The sequence below is a fragment of the Mus pahari genome, chromosome 20, assembly GCF_900095145.1.
Source record: "Mus pahari chromosome 20, PAHARI_EIJ_v1.1, whole genome shotgun sequence".
Taxonomy (NCBI): Eukaryota; Metazoa; Chordata; class Mammalia; order Rodentia; family Muridae; genus Mus; species Mus pahari.
This window is the reverse complement of record NC_034609.1, coordinates 15,290,766-15,313,649: the sequence shown is the minus strand read 5'-3', so window position 1 is coordinate 15,313,649 and position 22,884 is coordinate 15,290,766. Positions and strand designations below refer to the sequence as shown.

Here is a 22,884-nt window from a genome sequence, read left to right as displayed (position 1 = left end):
ACACTTGTTCTTCAGCCTGAGATCCCAGTACACTTGTTCTTCAGCATGAGATCCCAGCACACTTGTTCTCACGCGGTCCTACCTTTGGTTCTGGTTAATGGCTCTTGGAAATCACTTACAAAGATAATGTGTTATTACACTAATGCAAGAACCAACCTGTAGAACTCATAATAAAAACATGTATAAAGTTTGAGCAAAAATAAAGCATTGGGTTTATAGTTTATAGGTTACAACTTAATGAGGAAGACTTCTTCCTTACAATGGAATTTCATAGAGAATCTATTGCACACAAGGTTGAGTATACAGAAAGCACTCAAAACAATAGATTAATTTTTTGATTCTTTTTTATTCTATGTGTCTAGATTTTTTTTTTTTGCCTGCACTCACATGTGTGTAACTATGTATGTGTTTGCTGCCTAAGGGGGCCAGGAGAGGTTGGTGGGTTTCCTGAAACTGAAGTTCCTGAAGATTGCTGGCCTCCATGTGGGTGCTAGGAGTCAAACCGGAGTCCAACAAAGGAGTAGCCCACGCTCTCAACCACCGAGTCATTTTCCCAGCCCACAAACAGATTTTTTAAAATTTGAGCAGAAATAGGATTTGTGAGATTCCAAGTTACTTGTTGATTACATGGGAAACAAAGTAGAAAAATACATCATAAACTACCTTGGCTTAGTGATCCATATGAGTACCACCCTGACAGCACAAACCTTTTAACATTATTAACACAGGATACAGAACCTGCAACTAAGTGGGCATGGGGACACACAACTTTTATCTCAGCACTGGAAACGCAGAGGGAGGTGTAGCTCTGTGAGATGGAGGTGCCAAGTAAGTGTGCCAAGCAAGAACTTGTTTAAAAAAAAAAAATGACACACTGTACGATCCTATGAAAGCACAAATTGGAACAGAAAAAAATATGGCAAAATGACTTAATAGATTTAGGTCCTGTACAACTAGGAACAATGAGAATACTCAAGTACCACTTGGGGGTCCGAGAACACAAACATCTGTCAGAGAAGCCAAGTATGGGAGAGATGTCTGTCATTCTAGCCCCGAGAAAAGAGGCAGGAGGACTGTGAACCATGGCAAGTTGAATTACAAGTGGGGACAAGGCCACTTGAGCTATATGGCAAGACCCTGCCCCAGAATAAGCATCAATTTCCTCCCCCCAGAAATGTATAGGGGTAAAAAACCAAACCAAACCAAACCAAACATACAAAAAAACCAGGTAAAATCCAAATAGCTGAATCCAAGGATTCAGTGAGCATACTATTTGGGAGGCTGAACTGTATTTGTACTGGATATATGCAATTTGGTTTTCTTGCCATTATTTCCTAGTAACACAGAATAATAACTATTTATTTAGTACCTACATTATATATATGAATAAAGCAGATTGAAACTACCCTGAATTTCCTGTCACTGGATAATCAAGAGATTTGCTTCATCATTTGGCAAACTGGCAATAAATCTGTTAGGAAAGAAAAGCAGAACCACAAGGCCAGCCCTACCCTGCTTTGTGTCCATCCAATTGTGTGTCCTGTTTTTATCTGGAGCACACCAGCCACAGTTTGCACTGCCCTCATGCTCCTGGAGGCATGGCCAGCACTGGGACAGCAGACTGACCAGGAGCTGCATCTTTAAAGGAAGCTCAATTGCTCAAAGCTCCTTAGCTAGGATGGGATGTTTGTCCATGTCCCTCTCCGAGTTGGGGTTACATACTATAACAACTGAGAGAGCCTGGAACGACTAAGAGCCAGAGGCAGTGGATGGTTACAAAGGAGTAGTGTTTTCTTGAAACAGTACAATTTACTTTCTTTTTGGTTTTTGTTAGAGACAGGGCCTCTTCTCCATAGCCCTGACTGGCCTGAAACTTACTACATAGACCAAACTGGCCTTGAACTCCAAGATCACCTGCCTCTGCCTCCTGATGCTAGAATGAAACAAGTTGTTTTCTTAAACTCTGGCGGGTGTCTTTACTCTTTATCTCACTACAGCAGTAGGGCCAAGGGACAGGAGCCTATCAACATAATCTATTTACAGTTCTAAAAACTTAGACTTTCTTAGACTTATTATTATTGTTTCTTTGATTAATACAGGGGAAACCTTACACATACCTTCTTTGGAAGGAAGACGACAAACCCTCCGGCACATGGACATGAACGCACACAAATACTTCTCCAAGCTGTTATCAGTTTTCTTGTGTAGCCTAGCCAGAGCTCTGAATTTTGTCCAATCAAACTGCCCTCTGTCTGGGTCAAAAACTACTCCAAATGTAGACACAACTCGATAAAAGTCAGCTTCTTCTCTCCTTGTCCATCTATAATGAGTCAGATTGAGATTAAAAAAATTACATGCACACATCACTAAAATATTTATTAATGGTGAAAATAATGCCTTACAGGATCAAAGCCAGATTTTAGCCTTGAAAATAATTTTAAAATTCTAGTTGACTTATCCATCCATAACTTAATTGATATAGCTGTCTATGCCTTCAGTCACTGCCAACTGGTTTCTGCATGTTTACTAAGTAAGAAAATATGCATGGAATACAAAATTATATGATCCTGTCCTTAAGTAAAATGATAAAGTGTTTTTAGACAGATTTGCAGTATGAAATACTATTATTGCATGTGCTATAGAAAGAATTTTAGGAGGACAGAAAGACAGATTTTAGTGATCATCAATGTGCCAGCAAAATGGCTTAGTAGATAAAGCAGTGTTTGCCACCAAGTCTGCTATAGGATACAGATGGTGCAAAATGAAGAGACTCTCTGTTCTCTGATGCACATACATCCCACCACCACACAAATAAAATAATGTAATAAAAACAAACATACAAACAAAACAACAACAACAACCCAACCCACAAATGCATCCTGGGTGAGCGGTTGCATGCTAGAGAGTAAAACAGGTGAAGGGTACACCGTAGGTGGAGGGAGAGGCTTGGACTGAGTAAAACAGGAAGTGTTCTGCACCTCAAGGGCTGACAGGTATCCCAGGTTGACACAGATATAGCGTCTATTGAGAACAGAGCAGAGAAGACCTGGGGTCTAATTACAAAGCTCCAAGGCCTGCTTAATGCAATCTCTTCAGGAGAGAGCTTCTGACACTGAGAGAGGGTAAGTTTTCATCAGAGTCACAAAATTTCATACTGCAATATCCATCTGCACGCTAGTGTCCTTGCTTAACTCATTCAATTTTGGTGTTAAAGAAAAATTGGCAAAGGCTTTCAAATAATGTCAATGGCTCATTTTATCATAGTCACACATAACTGTTCATAATCAATTCTCAGAACCCATGTGAGAAGTTTAATGTGGGAGCTGGAGAGATGATTCAGTAGTTAGAGCACTTGTTGCTCTTGCAGTCCCCAGCACCCACATGGCAATTCACAATCATCTGTAATTCAGTTCCAGGGGATCTGATGCTGTCTTCTGACATCTGTGGGCATCCGACACACTCATATATGCAGGCACAGCACTCAGACACACGAAGGGGAGCAGGGAGTAACGTAGCTATGATGTAAAATAAAATACAGCCCAAGGTACTGAGTGAGGATTGTAGACCTGGCTGCAAGGAACACACTGGGAAAGGAAGGGCCTGTTCAGAGATTACTCAGCACAGAAAGAGACATTAAAAATGACAGCGATTATCATCACAAACGCTGCAACCCAGACGGAGATACAGAAAACACATGCCGTCACAATAGCTGTGCACTACTGTAATGGCTTAATTTAGTTAAGTAAATGCTATATGAGCACAGAAAAGGGAGAAAATGATGTTATCTAATACCTATTAATGTCTACTTGAGCAAGCCACATGGGCTATGTTATGGACCAGACAATGAAAAGAAGGGTTTTTTAGGTAACAGAGACAAAAATAAACTGGGGAACTAAAACTAAGTATGGCATTCTTGGCTGGAGATAATTGTAGTAATGCAAAATAAAGCATAACAGAAGAGGGGCTCATCCATTCAGAGCACCGATTGTTTTCGCAGAGAATGCAGCTTCTTTCCCATTCCAGGGGATTTGATGCCCTCTTTTGGCCTATGTGGGCACTGCATTACATGATGCGCAGACACACATGCAATACACAAAAAATAATGATAGGGGCTAGAAAGATGGTTTAGTGGTTAATAGCACATGCATTTCCAGAGGGCCCAACTTTGACTTGCAACACCCATATTAGGCGGCTCCCAAGTGCCTTTACTCCTGGTCCACGGGGATCCCACAGCCCTTGCCTCTTCAGACACCTTCATTCCCCTGGACAGGCCCACAAGGTAATAGCAATAGGAAGCAAATCTTAAAAAAAAAATAATAACCAAATCTTTAAAAAACCCAAACCTAATTGTAAGAATCTTTGAACTCAGACTTGAGGACATAAAATTTCTACCCATGCAAGACAACGAGCAATCAAATGTCAAAAAAAACCCTACAATTTCGGGAAAATTAATCCACATCTAACAGACTAAAGGGTAGACACAGAGGACATTAACAGTGTCTACACTTCATTACCAGTGGAGATGAAATCTGCTTCTCTACCCTTTAGTCTAGGCTGGCTCTGTGGTAATTTTGACCACAGGAAGGTGGCAGAGTGACATTTTGTAACTGATAAGAACAGACTTTAAGAAAACGGCAACCTCTACACCTAACTCAATCGCCAGTTTATTATCTATCCTGGCAACCAACGGAGCACACCACACGCAGTACAAAGAGAAGTCTTACACTTTAATCACTGTTTACTTTGTAGGGTACATTTGTCTGTGCAAATATAAAAAACAACTAAAAAACCCCTTAGGTGCTGTACACCAGAGCGAAAAAAGAATCAGCTTAGTGTCTCCTGACAAGGGAGCGGCTCTCTAAAGTTTAGAGTTTCTGTGAAATAGACACTTAGACTCTAGTGTGTAAAGTGCTTCCCCTCTGACCTCCTGAGGCATCAGGAACATACGCATACACACATGTAGGTAAAACACGCACATAGAAAAACATGCATGAATAAACCTTGGACAGATACTTTAAGGAAAGAAGTTGGAACTTTTGTGGTTGAGAAATTTCCCTGTTTTGTTTTGTCTTAAGACAGGGTGTCTCTACAGAGTCCTGACTCTCTGGCAACTAACTCCCTTTTAGACCAAATTGGCCTTGAACTCACAGAGATCCACCTGCCTCAGATTCCAGAGTGCATGGGCTCCCCTGTCTTAATGTCTCTCACTTTCCCTTCAACAACAGTAGTTCCAACAATTTACCCTTTTATAAAGAAGTGGGTCTGCTTTCCATTCATTCTTAAATTTTAGAAATGTTTTAATATAAAATAAGATAGGCAAGGCTCTATCATAATTTAAGTTTCGGATCTATTGATAATTTAAAATTGTATAAAGAAATGTTATCTATGCCTTTATTTCTTAAATATTTCAATGTTAGTAAAATGATAACATGAATGAAATATGAATTGTAAACATAAGGCAATAATCTTTGCTAGTTTTTTCATAATTTGGTTTCTGTAAGTGAATGAGAATATGCATATATGTACATGAGCCTTTTGTTCTGGCCTTTTGGATGATAATCCAAGAACTTCATAATCTTCTGAATGAACACACATCCACAGATACTGTATATTAAAACTGCTATGGTCTTACCTCTGCTGTCTTTCAATCTTGGCTGCCACTTTAGGGTTCAGGGCAGCTTCTTCGTAAAGAGGCTGCATGACACTGGCAGGCACTGAGAAGGTGGGTTGTATTTGCTGCATGTGTCTGTTTTTATTAGTTCGCTGATATGCAGTGATGAGACGTCTTAGCCGTGTGGTCAGAGCTGATGGGGTAGGCCAATACACTTTATCCCCTTCCATCAATTGACCCTCTGTATTTAAGAAAACTTATATTAATAACAATGACAAAATCTAAGCAGATATTGTATGACACTCACAGAAAAACAAATTTTATATCTGCTTTTTTTTCTTTCAATCTGATTATAGGAAGTAAACCAACTAAGTCTTCATTAAAAAAAAAAAAAGCCTCTGGGCGTGGCAGCACACTCTAATCCCAGATGGGCGTGGCAGCACACACTCTAATCCCAGCTGGGCGTGGCAGCACACACTCTGATCCCAGATGGGTGTGGCAGCACAAACTCTGATCCCAGCTGGGTGTGGCAGCACACACTTTAATCCCAGCCCTCTGTACACAGAGACAGCCAGAGCTCTGAGTTTAAGGCCAGTTTGGTCTATATAGTGAGTTCCAGGGCAACCAGGGCTACATAGTGAGTGAGACCCTATCTCAAAAGAAAAACCAAATTTATATCTTTAAAAAGCATTACAGTAGAAGAGTTACTCAAAGTAAAAGGCATATGGTGGAAGTGGAGTCAGGATGTTAGCTATTTGAATGGAATTTTTCTTGCACAGAAAATATAACTCTAGGAATTCCAGGTCTAATATATCATGCTGCCTTGTAATTATTCAAGGACATAAAAAAATTAAAAGCCAAACAAAAATCAACAGGATACTTCATACTGTAAACCCAGGAAATAGAAAATGATTTATTGACTTTATATTAATTTGTAATCAAAGCAGTTTTAAAGCTATTAGGTAGAAAACTGTGTATTTAAATATATATTTTAAAAACCCACTGTGAAGATTGGGGCTGTAGCTCATCTGAGGAGTGTTTGCCTAGCAAGCATGAAGTCCTGGGTCTGTGGTCACCAGCAGTGCATGAGACTGGCAGAGATGAGCCGAGCCGCAACCCCAGCACTTGGGAAGATCAGACACTCAGTGTCATCTTTAGCTGTATAGTACGTTTAAGGTCAGCCTGGCAACAGGAGACCCTATGTAAAACTACAATTACTTAAAAATCCCAGCAAACCCCCACAAACCAAAATACCAGTAATAGCAGAACTTGCTCAGCTTGTTTTGTAGAGAGTAAAAGGCTGTTCTCTGATGTACATACGGAAGTAAGAAATTAAATGCACTATTATTGCACTAATATCTAATGATTTAACCAAGCCATAGTCAAAGTGTCTAGTCTATAAGTTTAGAGTCAAGGCTTTGCAAAGCCTAACAGTACTGTTACATTCTCAGTACACAGTTTCTAGGACAAGCACAGCAGTCCCATAGCGCTCATGCAGATTAGAGAGACAACAATGTGACTTGTTCATTTCCCCTTCCTGAGGATATGAATTCCCAGTGCTGCTAAGTGAAGAAGTGCAGCCTACCTCCATCAGCTATGACCAGATCACCAGGTGAGGAAACGTCATCCTTTAAAGAGACAGACAATTGTTACAAAGTAACTGAATTGAATTAAAAAAAAAAAAAAAAGCCGGGAGTGGTGGCGCANGCCTTTAATCCCAGCACTNGGGAGGCAGAGGCAGGCGGATTTCTGAGTTCAAGGCCAGCCTGGTCTACAAAGTGAGTACCAGGACAGCCAGGGCTACACAGAGAAACTCTGTCTCAAAAAAAAACCCCAAAACAAAACAAAAAACAAACAAACAAAACCCCAAAAGAACAAAACTTCTTTATAAGAGACTCTCAACAAACAAACCTGACCTATGAATTAACCCAGGAACTTACTGAACTAAGATTTTTGTACCAATCCACTTAGCAAAAGCAAAACGTAACTTTTTGGCTAGGTTCTCACAATGATTATTTCTCCCTATTGCTTCTGATGGTTTGAATCAGTCACTAGTTCCTTCTACAGAAGGAAGCCAGTTTGCCCTCCTCGATCCTCTTTAGCCCTGAGCTGCCTTCTTTTCCCTGTTGAGCTGCTTTTCACATTCTGCACATCGCTTCAAAGATGTACACTTACTCCTATGTGCCAAATGGTACCTCTCCAGCTTGGACTGTGTGTGTGGATTCAGCTTTTTACCCGACAACAGAGCAGTGCAGCTGGGCATCCCAGCGCTGCCTTCCATTTAGACTGCTGCAGTTTATTTGAGAACCACGTTCTTAAGGCCATGGACAGTGTCACAGCTGGACCCTTCAGGGGAGCCTCGCTTGCTATGGTTGCCTTTGGAGCATCTACAGTTGTATCCAGTTGTGGACTTCACTTTACTAATACTGAAGATTCATGTCTTTTCAACTGATACCTCATTCAAATAGTGTCCTTTCTGCATGACAGCCATTTGTTCCTTGGAACGTCTGCCAGGCAGATGGCAGGTGCAGTCATGCTATCCCACTTCTCAACTTTTAGTTTTCCTTTGACAGTCACTATGATGTTAAGGGTTGTCAGGAGAAGAAACTAGACAGATGCCGTAGAAGGGAAGGGAAGGGAAGACTTTTCCTTCCTACTGCTGGGGAAGTCCTCTACTGCTCATCTCTTAGCATGCCTCATCCAGAGTCCAGCTCCTGCTATATGAACTGCTCTTCGACCAGTTTCTACCTTGAACGCTTTCCGGAAGAATCCCTACAGAAGTCTTTTCTGCGGAAAGTGTCCTTGGCAACTGTACAGCATACTTTCAGCCACGTGCAGTGAGGTCTCTAGGAAGTCACTCCTGTGTGGGCACACACTGGCCATGTCCTCCCATTATAGTCTGAAGTTTAGACCATACCAGGAGGAGAATCCTACTTGGGGGCTCTGAGTACAGGGAATGGTAGATTACCTCTCTCTTAATTTTTTTACATTTATTTATGCATTATTTTTATTTATTAATATATGCATGCATGTGTGCATGCCAGTCATGGTGTATATGGGAATGCCACAGGAACACTTCCCTCAAGTTTGTCCTTTTACCATCATTGAGGTTTTGTCCTTAGAGTCGGCAGCGAGCATACTCCCAGGCTGCCATCTCAGTTGATCTGATGTGGTCTCCACACTCCTTGCACTCTCTATAAGCTGAGCTCTCATCCCTGAAATCCCACTATTGTAAGAAGGAACTATCTGCACTGACTTGCTCTGTTTAAATTACGTGGCATCTTAGGATCTTGCTAGATGCTTTCCTTTAATGCGGTCCTTCTCAATGGAGGTATAATTTCCATGTTTTGTGTTTACCCTAGTATCTGCTTTATTTAGTTTTCGAGTTTTGTCCCAAGATGCTATACTTCTTGGTTCTAAGAAGTATGAAATACAGGCAAACTGCATTACATGTCCAAACCCGTTTTAATCTTGGTTAGAAGTGGATGTCAGGCAATCCTAAGTGATTACTCGTGATGTTTGTCCACTTAAATTGATCACTTACTTATAAGGAACACCTAATAATGAGGTTTAAAAAATGTGATCCAAAACATACCTCAATATCATCTTTAAATATCGCTGGGGCAGGCTTGTATTCTGGATCTTCCACATCCCTGTTAGAATAACAAATGCTCTAATTATTGTAATAGACTGATGATTTCTTGGCTTATCTTAGAGGTCAAATTGATTCTTAGCACTGCAGAAAAAGCCACATGATTTGGTACACACTCATGATCCCAATGGTAGGAAGTTACAGATGGGAGGTCCCTGGGGCTTGTTCATGTACCAGCTTTGCCCACTCCCTGATAAGAGGCCTCTCTCAAAAAAACAAGGTCAGCAAGTGCTCAAAATAACACCTGAAGTCGACCTATGCACTCCATGAACGTGGTCTTGCTGATACAACACTCCCCCCGCCCTCACATGCACACACACACACACACACACACACACACACACAAACACAGATAAACCTTGAGTTGCAAAAGTACTTGCTGCTCTTGTAGGGGGAACCCAGGTTTGATTTGTGACACCCACAAAACTGGTTCTCAACTCTCTATAACTCCAGTCCCAGGAGATCCAAAGCCCTTTTCAGACTTTTGGGGCACTAGGCATGCAAATGTTATCCATACATACATGCAAGCAAATTACATAAAACAAACAGTAAACAAATCTAAAGACAAAGATGAACCTCACAGACTAAGACTAAGTTCCCAAGGGAAAGCAAGCCCACAGAGCCGAGTGCAACCCACACATACCCATCCATGTAGTCGTTGGCTCTCTGTTCAGCAGCGACAGCCTTGTCATCAGGCTTGCCCACTCTTTCCAAGAAGCACAATGCGGGGTCTGCTCGGATCGTGTTATACTTTTCATAACCTGGAAGCACCACCAGTTACAAAGATTCAGAGGACAGAAAAAAATTGTGAAAACACAAGGGTTCCTTATATGTAGAATACTGATATTCTGGGATTAAAGGAACATTATATTTAAGTAATACATGTTAATTATGCTGTCTTGAAATAGTCACTAAATATTACACAGTCAAATAATACCATAAAAAGTTTTAATGTATCTGTTACAAGGAAAAAGAGAGGGAGGGCCCAGTGGATCAGAGTGTTCCTGCTCCTCTGGAAGACCCAGGTTCAGATCCCAGGACCCATGGTAGGCTGCTAACAACAGCCTTTAATTTCAGCTCCAGCTGATCAAACATTCTCTTTTTAATGACTTGAGCATTGGACGTAAGTGAACACACATCATTAAAAATCAAATCTTAAAAAAAATACCACAGTAACAACAATGAAAAGAGCTGGAGAGATGGTTCAACAATTGAGAGCACTGCTGTTCTTGTTGAAGACCTAGGTTTGGTTCCCATCACCCACAGAGTGGCTCCCAGCCATCCTAAACTCAGGTTCAAGGTCATCTGGTGTTATCCTCTGGCATCTGAGTATCTCAGGTATGCATGCAGAGCACAAACACACATGGAGAAAAAGCATTTGATTAAAATAACAATAAATACATCTTATCACAAAAAAGAAAAAAATGATCACACACATAACTGATGCAACTCCTCTAAGAGAGGAAACTGTAACACTGACAGCCCAGAGGGCAAACCACACACACCACCTTCTCATGAGGATCGGATTTGAGTTTGACAATCTATGATTTAATGATTATGCATGTGTGTGTATATGTGTGTGTGTGTGTGTGTAGTAAAACTGTAAGTGAAAACCAATAAACTAAAAAACTGTGGGAATTCCATTATCCACAGAAAGACCCCCCCCCCACTCTTTACTTACCATGCTTAAAAACCCCAATAAGAAGGGACTTATCAGCATCAAAGTCCCACCACGCAGCAGGAACCTCGGAATGGTCTGGCTCTGGCACCCAAACATCAATGTCACTTAAAAACAGCACAAGGTTATAAATTTTATAAATGTGTATAAAGGTGGCAAGAGGTATAAATGGTGAAACAGCAACAAAGATCTCATAGAATGAACTAACATTATGTTCAGCAAAGCCAATGCATCTCAGCAAGGGTTACTGTCTAGTTCTCCTAAAGCAGTCTTCTCAACGCCCCCCAGCCCCCCCCACAGAGCACCTCACTGGGTTGTTATGGCAGTAAATAGCTTTGTAAGACAAATCTTCAGGTGAGAACACCAGGTTCTGGAAGGTCAAAGGAAGTGCGTTGTGCAAAAGCATGGTATGGCTTATCCCAGATCAGTTTTGTTAAGGTCACACTTAAAAATGTAGGGTTATAATCCATAATTTAATTAAACCATACAAAGCATTACTTTAGTATTAATATATAAATATATATTAATTAATATATATTCATACTATTCAGTAAAAAGTGACGGTGTCAGATTATTACAGACTCTGGTAAAAACCCATAATGTTTTGTCAGTTTGTCTGTTTTTATGACAACGAGCTGGCGATAACGCAAGTCTACTCCCTCCCACCCCATAATACCATTCTCCCTGAAATGTTCTCCAAATGATGCAGGTGACAGTACCTGTCAGCCTGTTCATTCTTTGATGGTAATTTATAAGAAGTATAGGATAAAAGATACATTCCTCATGTTTTATAACTAGTATCTGTGTTTATGTGTCCCATATGTATGTCCCTGTACGTGTGCATGTTTCCTGATATTCAGTAGTCAAAGGGTAGAAGCTCAATGGACTACACTGCAGAAAACTATTTTGTTTTCTGTGACTAAGAACTTCACTATTTGATTTCATGGAACTACTAATTTTTAAGGAATCAGAAAACTAATCTAATACAAAGTAATACCATATCTGTCTTATCACTATCATTTCCTAAATTAATTATCAAAGTCCTTTAGATCTTAACTGTTAAGTTTCCTGGTAATAATTAAGTTCTATGCCAAAAGATTTTTTAATAATTTGGCTGTCATATTCATATAAAAACCAGCTGACAAATGTGTTCCTGGAGCTGACAAAGAACCCTTCACGTGACCAGCAATAGCACTGAGAGAGAAGGCACAGACAAAGTTTCCCAAGCAGATAAAGGATGATGAGTGCCTTGGCTCTGTGGCTCCCAGTTGTCTTCAGAAAGGCTTAGCCCATAGTGAGAACTTGGGCACGCAGCCCTTACAATCTGTCAGTGCTTTAAGCAGATACTTCATTGTATCTCTGCTAGGAAACAAACCAAAACTGAAAGTGTTTCCACTGAGTAGAGAGAGAGAGAGAGAGAGAGAGAGAGAGAGAGGATGAGTTCTCTGTACTTTTCAAAAGTTGAAAAAGAGATAAAGAAACTTAGCTAAAGAAAATATTTATTTATATTTTTTTAAAGATTTATTTTATGTATATGAGTACACTTTAGCTGTCTTCAGACACACCAAAAGAGGGCACTGGATCCCATTACAGATAGCTGGAAGCCACCATGTGGTTGCTGGGAAATGAACTCAGGACCTTTAGAAGAGCAGTCAGTGTTCTTAACTGTTGAGACATCTCTCCAGCCCAAAATACTTATTTTTGATGGAGTTTCTAACTCAAAAGGAGGGGAAATGGGATCAAACAGTGTCCTCTGTCCACCACCAGGTGGCGCTTTAAGCCTGGCTCTTTGTGATGAAAAGCTTTTGACCATGCTCCTGTGTGTGAAAGCATCAGTTAGTATACATACAGTTCATGGTTCAAATTGAGGGCCACAGGAATATGAGGTGATTGTAAACTGTTAGCAAAAGGGATACAAGACAGACTCGCATGTGTTGCTGGGTTTTTCTGGTTCTTTATTGTGTTTTGTTTGTTTTTTGAAGACAGTATTATGCTATGGAGGCTAGGCGGATTAGAATTCACTATGCAGATCAGGAAGACATGAAACTTTTGTTCATTCTGCGTCAGCCTCCCAAGTGATTGATTTCTGCCTTGAAAATGATGTGATATGTCCTGCCTAAGGCCTTTTAAGACTTCCTAGGTTCAATCTTCCATTCAAAATACATTTAGTACCAATAACTGGATGCCCTTGACTTTGTGAAGAGGCACCTGCAGGAATTTATGATCAATGGCATGATGCAGTATTGGAGCATATGACTCAGCAAAGACTTGGAGACACAGAAAGATAGACTTAGTCCATAGAGCTGAGGAAAGGAGGGGTTAAGCAGGAAAAGGAGAAAAGGGAAATGTTCTAACCAAAATAACCAATCATGGCAAGTGTCAAAAGGCAAGATTTAAGTAAGAGGCACGGACTTCAGATAGAGATCTGAGAACACTAGAATAGAAATAAAACATTAAGCCACCAAGATGACAACCCCAAGCAATGAAAAAGCTAAGTGGTAAGTGATGTGTGATAGTTATTCTCAAACATCGCATTGGTGACCTCTAGAATGACTCGAGAGGAGCCTATGGGGTTATTTGGATTAGGGTAACAGAGGGGAAAAGCTACTCACTCCAAGGGGCACCATTCCCTATGCCTGGACCCTAAGCTCTAGAGAAGAGGCAGAGTTGAGCACAGGAGCTTACTACTCTCTGCTTCCATGGCCAGCAGCTTCTAGTTCCTGACATAAAATAAGCAAGTCTATGACATCAAAGGGAGTATTAATATGGTGGACGAGACACTGGGTTCAAACGTGATACATTTTGTGTACAAATTTGTGTTTAAGGTGGAGGAGATGAAAACTTGATAAAATCTAAAGAGAATTAGATTTATTTTTTAAAAAAGAAAAGGAATAATCAACAGAACATTGACGAGGAAACCAAAAGTAGGTCAGTAGGTCAGCCATAGCCAGAGGAAAAGAGGCAATTAGTCAGCAAGTATTTATTGAGTAAGACTTAATCGTTTAATAGTCTCCATTCTACTTGGGGAGGAGAACGCTCAGGATTGACCCTAGGTCCTCATGTGATAGGCAAGGGCTCTACAGAAATTGATAGTCCCAGCCACAGATGATAATGTAATCTATGAGAATACAATGATTAATAAGACAGCATGTGAATAACAATGAAAGAAAAAGTTTTGAATAGCAAAGGAATTAAGAGACATTAAAATAAATGATTGGATATACTTTAGATGGTGTGGAGGAAGGCTTATGTGAGAGGACAGCAGTTCTGCTGAACTTTGAATTACATACATGGATAGCTCTATTTTTGTAATTTCCGTTATATGTGTCTAGGTGCTTTGCCTGCGTGCTTTGTCTATGTACCATTTGTGTGCTCTTGGTGGCCAGAAGAAGGTGTCAGACCCCCTGGAACTGGAGTTAGAGTGCTGTGAGCTGCTCTATAAGGGTGAGAGTCTAACCTGGGGTCTTCTGGAAGAACAGACAGTGGACAGAACTGCTGAGCAAACTCTGGAACCACTTACATGGACAGTTCTTTGGGAGATCTGAACCAAGCATATTTGGGCCAGAACAACACAGTGTGAGCTTGGCCTGTTGGGTGAGCAGAAACAATAGAGTGGCTGGAACCAGAGCAGGGGCAGAGGGAAGGTGGTAAGAGAGGTAACATTGCGTTGGGAAGAAAATCACTCTAGCTGCTGCTTCAAGAACAGAGTGCAGAGAGATTGTGGAGACAAGAATACTCAATGAGTAGGTCTCAGCAGAAATTTAGAAAGAGAATTGAGGCTAGATTAGAGATTTAGAGAAGAGAAGGAATGTGGTCACATTGGCCCATTTTTCATGGAGCTGAGGAGTTTTCTTTCACAGTGGAGGAAGAAAACTCAAGAATCACAGCAATGAGTGGGATTCAGTAATGATGGAGAATTCTTACAGATGGGAATGCAAGGAAAGAATTGGTGGGTAGAGGAAGCAGCATTGATACCTATGAAAGACAACAGTTTAAGAAGAAAAGAGAGAGAACAAAGGAAGGAAGGAAGGAAGGAAGGAAGGAAGGAAGGAAGGAAGGAAGGAANGTCAGGGAATTGAAACATTTCCATCAGTTGTCTGATGAATGTAGGTATATTTTCACAATGAACTATTACTCAGCTATTAAGTTAATGGACATTTGGAAGGAAGGAAGGAAGGAAGGAAGGAAGGAAGGAAGGAAGGAAGGAAGGAAAGAAAGAAAGAAAGAAAGAAAGAAAGAAAGAAAGAAAGAGAGAGAGAAAAAGAGAGAGAAAGAAGGAAAGAAGGGGAGGGAGGGAAGAAGGAAGGAAAGAAGGAAGGAAGGAAGGAAGGAAGGAAGGAAGGAAGGAAGGAAGGATGGATGGATGGATGACCGTGGTCACTGTCTATGCTAAGAAATATTTTTGTGCAATCATGGAATAGAAAGATCAGTTAGAATGGGCTGATGATAAAAAAGTGCAAACGAAGAAGTAGAAACAGAAAACCCAGGAGTCTGTTGAGAAGGGAACCGTTAAAACAGAAATAGACAATATGGAAGTTCTTCTCCTTTTTATCATAAGTAATATCAACACGTGTGTACACAAGAGGGAGGGAGGATGGTGAATGAGGAAGAGAAGGGCCCAGGAAAGAAAGATTACTTCAGAAGTAAGGCTCTTAAATGAACAGTAGAGAAGGTCTCCATGGCCATGAACTGGCAAAGGAGAGACATGTCTACTGTCACTAAGGGGGCAGATAGGAAGGCATGGATGCAGGCCGCTCTTGACTGGTTATCTTCTTCTATGAAATACGTCATTTTTAGACATTGTTGGTGAGTTGAAAGGGTGCTTTGAGGAAACAGGTAAGGAAGAAAAGAAGTTTCCAAGCCAGTGTGGTTAAACAGTCTGTTTGTTTCATTTAATTTTGAATATCCATGGCTTTGAAATAAACCCATTTCCCATTATGGGTTGTTTCCTAGCCATGTTCAGGTGCTTAGAGAAAGGCAGGAAATAGGTAGATGACTTAGCTTTACCCAACCTGAAGTTATACTAGGTACATAAACAGTGAGACTGGCAAGCAACGGGGTTGAGGAATTTAGTATCTTAGGGAATAAAACTACATAATAAGGGAAAAAGGGAGGGGCACGAGAAGGTAATGTCTAGTGACTGAGTGGGGTGAAGATGCCATTTGAAGTCAGAGTTCTAAGGACCAGTTCCCAAGCTGCAAGGGAGTTGGAAAGGCCGAGCAGTGATCAAAAAGGCACACTGATGGGGATGACGGGCCGGATGGAGCCGACGAGTACACATGTGTCTGAACCTGGGAGCCCAGGGTGCTGCTGGGTTTCACGTGACTGCCATATGAGAAGAAACCAAGAATGAGTACAGGAAAGGTCAGGTTCTACTTGGTGGTGGGAAGCTGAGGTTGCTTCTACTTGATGGCTTGCTTACATTTAGTTCCTGAGGATATGGGGCTAAGTAAGTGGTTAGGGTGTGTACAAGTCGAAAACTCACACTGCAGAGACTAGAGAGACTGACACACACTGCCTGGAGTGAAGAAGCAAGATGAGCCTAGAGTGGTTCCTCCTGGCACTTCAATTGTATCTTATCCATGCATGCAAAGCATAGTCTCATTCCTATTCACTGCTACCATAAACTACTTAAAGATAATAGTCATTTTGTCTTTATCTTCAGTGTTTCACGGTGTCTGAGAGTATTCAAACTTGGTCCTGACTGGGGTGTAGACAGGTGGTAAAGCACGCCTGGCAGGCACAAGCAAGCTCCTGGGATTTAACCCAACAACACAAAGACAACAAAATAACGCAGACTTTTCTGAAGAGATGTATTAACTGTCTATTTCATGGGTTTCTATCTGAATTCCATTCTGGCTATATACAATTCTTCAAATCATTACTCCCACATTTGCTGCTGCATTTTATAACAGAGCCAAGGATGAGAGTAACAGAGGAGAGGCTGGGGATGGATCCTTACAGCCAGGGGACTTTCCTCCACTATGTGATTTTCTGTCACTGTATAATTTTGGCATCACTGTGTTATTAAAACATTTTAAGTTACCTTGCATCAACTCCATCAAAGACTTTTTGACTCTCATTTCCAATGACTTCTTGCTTTAGATAGTACAGCATCCTTACACGAAGCAGGACTCTATAAATAAATAGATAGGTAAACAAACAAACAAATACATAAATAAATCAACCAAACAAACAACTACAGGAGACACAAAGATGTTAGTCACTAAAGGAAAAAAAAAGTCAAGGTGGGGGATTATCTATAGATAATCTATTATCTATCAAATGATCCCCACCACTGATGCTACACAAAAGATACTCAAACATCTTTACAGAGTCATCATTATATGCCCAGGAAGGGACAAGTTTATCTGGAGATTAATTATATTTGCTGCTAAGACGATCTAAGACCCTTCATGACTACTTGAGGACACCACATGAAGGTAAAGCACAGACTGTGCTCTCGCGGACTTGGTTAGCACCAGCGCACGCAGGGTGCGTGGTTCAAAGGCGCCCACGACCTACTTGTTGCAGTGGTGCTTTACGTGTTTCTTGTAGCCCTCGTCTTGCAGGAGCTGCTCTGGGTTATATTTCCGAAGCCACTCTGCTTTCTGGATATCAAAGGAGCTTGTCTGAGTCTTCACTTTCTTCCCCTTTCGGCCCCTGGGCACAGGAGCGGAGAGGCCTGTAAAGATGAAAGGTACAATTGAAATCAGAAATACCTTGTATAAGAAGCTAGGATTTGAAAGATGTTTCGAATGCAGAAGGCTGCTGGAGACTTTTTGGAGTTTCTGCAGGTTACACAGAGGTCTTTAGCACATTAACGGTAATAGTGCTAAGACAATTATAACTCAAGCCCAATTCAAGATGGCTTTATAAAAATGAAGTCAATTTCACAAAGAGAGACAATACTCACTTTGGTATCCTCTGATGGTGTAACCTACCCCCTCCTTTACTGTTGGTTCATTAGATGTGAAAAATGTATTTGTTCTCTTGCGCTCCAGAATTTGCTTTATTAATAATATTATTAATAATTAATTAATAATTAATTAATTAATAATATTAATAATAGGGAATGGTTTAGCCTTAAGACACCTAAGGTCATCTTTATGTCCTTGAGAGTTTTATATGAATTTCTTCAAAGAATAAAAGACCATTACTGTTCAGGTTGATCACGTGTGCCACACTTGCTCAGCTTTCCAGAAAACGAAATCAACCACGACTCAAGTCTACACACTCCTCTCTGCTCTATCTCAGAAACCACGCTTACTCCTGTGTGTTAAACTACACATGTTTATAAAATACTTGGCATCGGTTTCTATGTCTGAGTTGTTTCTAGACCTTATTTCCTGCACTTCACTCTTTGGTTGTAGAATCTATAGGATATCCGTGCTAACTCGGGGGGCTTTAGTTCAGCGGCTTTAACTACAGTGTAGTGAATTACAGTGTGACCAGAAGAGCCCAGATCTGAAAGACGTCAGACTTGTTTAACTCTTTTTTTTTTTTTTTTGGTTTTCGAGACAGGGTCTCACTTTGTAGACCAGGCTGGCCTCGAACTCAGAAATCCAGCTGCCTCTGCCTCCCGAGTGCTGGGATTAAAGGCGTGCACCACCATGCCCAGCTGCCTTGTTTCACTCTTAATTCTTGAAAATTATTTATGATATAATTTTGACTACTTCACCCGATTTTTTTTAACCTCATTGGTTAATAGAACAAGTAAATTAGAAAAATGTTTTCTCATTTTCATATATTTTTTGTTTTGTTTTGTTTTTTTCGAGACAGGGTTTCTCTGTGNAGCCCTGGCTGTCCTGGAACTCACTTTGTAGACCAGGCTGGCCTCGAACTCAGAAATCTGCCTGCCTCTGGCTCCTGAGTGCTAGGATTAAAGGCGTGTGCCACCATGCCTGGCTCGTTTTCATTTTTTAAAATTACTTTTAGCATTCAAAATAATGTACTTCATTTTGAAGAAACGGGCAGAGCTTGTTGAGTACAGGATCAAAAGATCTCACTTGTGGGGATTGTTGCAGCCAGTGTATGTAGCTTTGCATCTGACCTTTAGTTTTTTCCCCCCAGGGTTGCCCTGAGTGCTGCACACACTTATTTACAATCATTAAACCTCATACCTATTGATCTTTTCCTGTCTCCAGAGGAAAGCATCTGACAGTCTAAACTCCGGCTGTAAGAGGCCGAGGAGCTGAGCACCTCGGTGTGCACCACCACTGCCTGGCCTAACATAATTTTAAAAGCACAGTAATTTTTCATTTTTATAGAAAGTGCAATTGTTTATGGTAAAAAAAAAAAGTACTGTATATACAAATGAACATTCTGTCAGCAAAGTTGTGAGGAAATACTAGCACATACTAATGACAGCATTTCAGCCAATCACTTTGGACAATGAACTAATTATTGCTGTTTCACATACTCCTAAAAGCATTCCAATCCTGAGGATTGCTATAGAGCAGACTGTGATCCAGTACATCTAAGGTCTTAAAATTCTGTGCTTACAATATCCCAGGAGACCGGATGATTGACCCAAAGATCATATCTAAGGAGCTGAAGATGCAGATACCATTAATAGAGAAACACATAGGTAATAGAAGGAGTGTACAGAGGTTTTTTGTTTTTTATCAGACTTTTTTTTTTTCTTTGTTGCAAGACAGTTTTGTTTTTTATAATACTGATGCTTGTTTTCAACTGTGTCAAACTGGAGCTAGATAAAATGCCCATCATTAAAGGAGCTACAAGTCAAATACTATATGACTTATTATATCATGGAACACTAAGAAAAGGTTGGACTCATGGTGATGCACTGTGAGGTCAGCAGTTTGCAAAGTGACACAAATTTAACAGTAATATAAGCACACCCACCCAGCCAAATCCACAATACTGGCATAGGCTGAAGTTTGATTTTTGAGTGTAAACATTACGTTTGTTAACACTATCTGTGTTACTTTAAAATTTTACATGAGAATACAGTATTATTTATACAAGATCTTTTTTTAAAGGAAACAAATACACTTACCTAAGTGATTCTGCAGCTCGCGAGTCTGGCCATCTTCAGTGGGAGTGATGAGATCCCATATGAAGCCTTTAATTTTCTCATCGCCCCGATAGTGAACGAGGCAATAGGCTAGGAGGGCACGGCAAATGACTTCCACATCGTGCTCATTCAGCTGCCGCTTAAAACGCCCATGAGACAGGATCTCTCGCCATCGGCCCCACCTGGTAAAAAGGGACAGTTAGGATAATACTCACTTAAGCCTGAGCAAAATCCTAACTCATGCATAAAGGCCACGAAGTACAAGAATTCTGCCATTATACAGTTTTATGAATGGTTTCTCTTGTGTGTAGAGCAAAGCAGAATGGATTAGTGATTTAGAGTATGTCTGACTCAGGGACAGAGAGTGACACTGTCTGCTTTGTATTACTAAATGTGCACATGTAAGAATGAAGAGCTTGATGTAAGCAGTTCACTCAAAACACTGTAACCACAGAAAGATAATACATGCTAAACACAGAAATTGTACTTACTTTAAAACAGATTTTGTTGATTCTGGTAATATTAAAAATATTTAAGCTTATAAATAGTATTATATATAGTATATGCAAGTATTTAAGCTTATATATAATCCCTTATGACAAACACTAAGTATAACATTTTTACCCATAAACCAGTAGGTTTTTCTCCACTCTAAAGCATTCAGTCCTTCCGTAGCCACCGGATCGATCACAGGGTCTCCGGAGTTTGGGTTTTTCTTCTCCTTCACTTTCAGCTTCAGATAATTCAGCTAATTCATCTTTTGTGGCACTAAAGGGTCTGGTTTGCTTCCGAATTCTTGGGGTATCAATAACTAAACTGTTCTGTAAAGTTTAAATTTACAATTAAGAAAGGTACTTCCACCATTTTATTTATAATAAGCCTTCAAATCTTCAACTCTTAAATTACAGAAACAATAAATAGTATTAGAAAGAAAAACTGAGTAACTATCAGACCTGCTACTCTAGCAAATCAACTTAAAATACTCTCTTTTTTAAACAACTTATTTATTTTATCTATGTGTATATACTGTCTCTCTCTTGAGACACACCAGAAGAGGATCCTATTACAGATGGTTGTGAGCCACCATGTGGTTGCTGGGATTTGAACTCAGGACCTCTGGAAAAGCAGTAAGTGCTCTTAACCACTGAGCCATCCCTCTAGCCCAAAAAACGCTCTCTTAAAAGTGTTACAATACATGTATAATTCATGTCATTAAATTCATAGACTAAAAACAATTGGGATTTTCTATCATTAGCATAAACATTACCGTGCTTTTACAATAACAATATATTTCAGACTCGATTTCAACTTTTCAATTTCTTTACCTAAAGCTGATTAATAACTTAATTTGGGTTGCTTTCAACTTTAAAATAAATAAAGCTAAAGAAATCTTTTTGACATAAATTTATCTTAAAGGCAAAAGAGAAATGAAATGCACAGGAACTGAATTGCTGGTCAAATGTTATAAATCATTTCATGTCTAGAAACAATAAATTAGTTCTGTACAAAATAATGATGTTAATATGTAAAGACAAGGCAGTGTCTGGATCCCACAGGCCAATTCAGTTTAGCTCATCCTCTGTACCTCATGTGTCTGCTTCTCTACTGTGGGTACTATTGAAACAAAGATCATTAAGATAGTTTCTGTTTAAAAGGAATCCAAAGTTTGGCAGTCAGATAAACATGTTAAAGTCACCGTTACTGGGGATGTAATGTTTCACAAGGCGGGAAGAGTACAGAAGCTGGCTGGGAGTTAAGGTATAAAGAATTTGAATTTGCACGGTAGGAGATAGTATTACAAGTAAACAAGGGGCCCCGAATGACATCAGATGCTTAGGAAAGCCACAGAGCAGAAATTAATACACAGCAGCAGAGGAAGCTGGGGTCAGAGAAGACAGGTCCTGGTGCATTTATACACAGTGCTCTGTACTTACAGACAAGTAATCTTAAGTGTCTCTGGTATAAAGCTAAGGTTTCTGTTTGTCTAATTAATGTATTTTAGAAGGCATATACTGAGAACACAGAAACATCCTGATTGTATGTTTTATAAAGATTTTATATATATTATTTTATATGTACATGTATATATATATATATATATATATATGAGTGCTATGTCTACATGTACACCTGCATGCCAGGAGAAGGAGTCTAATCCCATTAGATGGTTGTGAACCAGCATGTGGTTGCTGGGAATTGAACTCAGGACCTCTGGGAGAGCAGCCAGTGTTCTCAAACACTGAGCTATTTCTCCAGTCCCATTTTTTTTCTAAACAACCCATTAATTTTAAAATTCCTTAATGGATGGATTCACATGATATAATTATTATCATCGTGGATTAGGGGTAACTTTACATTCCCCTCTTATCTTCTACATGTAGTCACTGGAATTTTGTAAGAAAGATTTGTCAATTTCCCCCCCCCCACATGTTTTTTTTTTTTCTTTTTTAAATGATTTGTGTTTGAAGAATTTTAAGATGCATTCTTCTCACCATCTTTTAATGTTTGGTTGACTTTCTAAATGACAGAAATGCAAACTCACATGTACATCTGCTACACACAGAAACCAGCCTGAAGTCACCTTCATAAATACTTACTCTGCCACTGATGGTGTCTATATCTAGTTCTGCTTTTTTAGCCCATTTTTGCCAGAAGTTGGGATCATCTAAGGAAATATCTGTCCGGTTTCCAGATGCTACAAAACTTGCCTGAAATATATAATGCAGTTGTAAAAATACTTAGACATTGAAAAGGTAAAACATTTGAAAATAAACGATTATCTCTTTTCATTTACTGTTTACAGAATCTGAATTTGGCATATGTACAAGTACTTAAGCCATGCTCCAATACAGTAGCCTGACAGTAGTAGTAGTAACATCATTTGTTAAAGCAAAAGGTTTTTA

The 22,884-nt window shown here is 39.9% G+C and overlaps 1 protein-coding gene across 1 annotated transcript in view; it reads right to left on the bottom strand.

The window, feature by feature from the left end:
* Positions 1-22,884, bottom strand: part of Chd9 (chromodomain helicase DNA binding protein 9) — a 219,952-nt gene that overhangs the window by 20,817 nt on the left and 176,251 nt on the right. The window contains exons 21-31 of the mRNA XM_029532736.1: positions 22,579-22,689; positions 20,606-20,802; positions 19,964-20,163; positions 17,467-17,626; positions 16,988-17,077; positions 10,945-11,048; positions 9,907-10,024; positions 9,207-9,264; positions 7,197-7,239; positions 5,633-5,852; positions 2,118-2,320 (exon numbers count right to left, since the gene is read on the bottom strand). Coding sequence (XP_029388596.1) covers positions 2,118-2,320; positions 5,633-5,852; positions 7,197-7,239; positions 9,207-9,264; positions 9,907-10,024; positions 10,945-11,048; positions 16,988-17,077; positions 17,467-17,626; positions 19,964-20,163; positions 20,606-20,802; positions 22,579-22,689 — 1,504 coding nt within the window. The remainder of the gene's footprint in view (positions 1-2,117; positions 2,321-5,632; positions 5,853-7,196; positions 7,240-9,206; positions 9,265-9,906; positions 10,025-10,944; positions 11,049-16,987; positions 17,078-17,466; positions 17,627-19,963; positions 20,164-20,605; positions 20,803-22,578; positions 22,690-22,884) is intronic.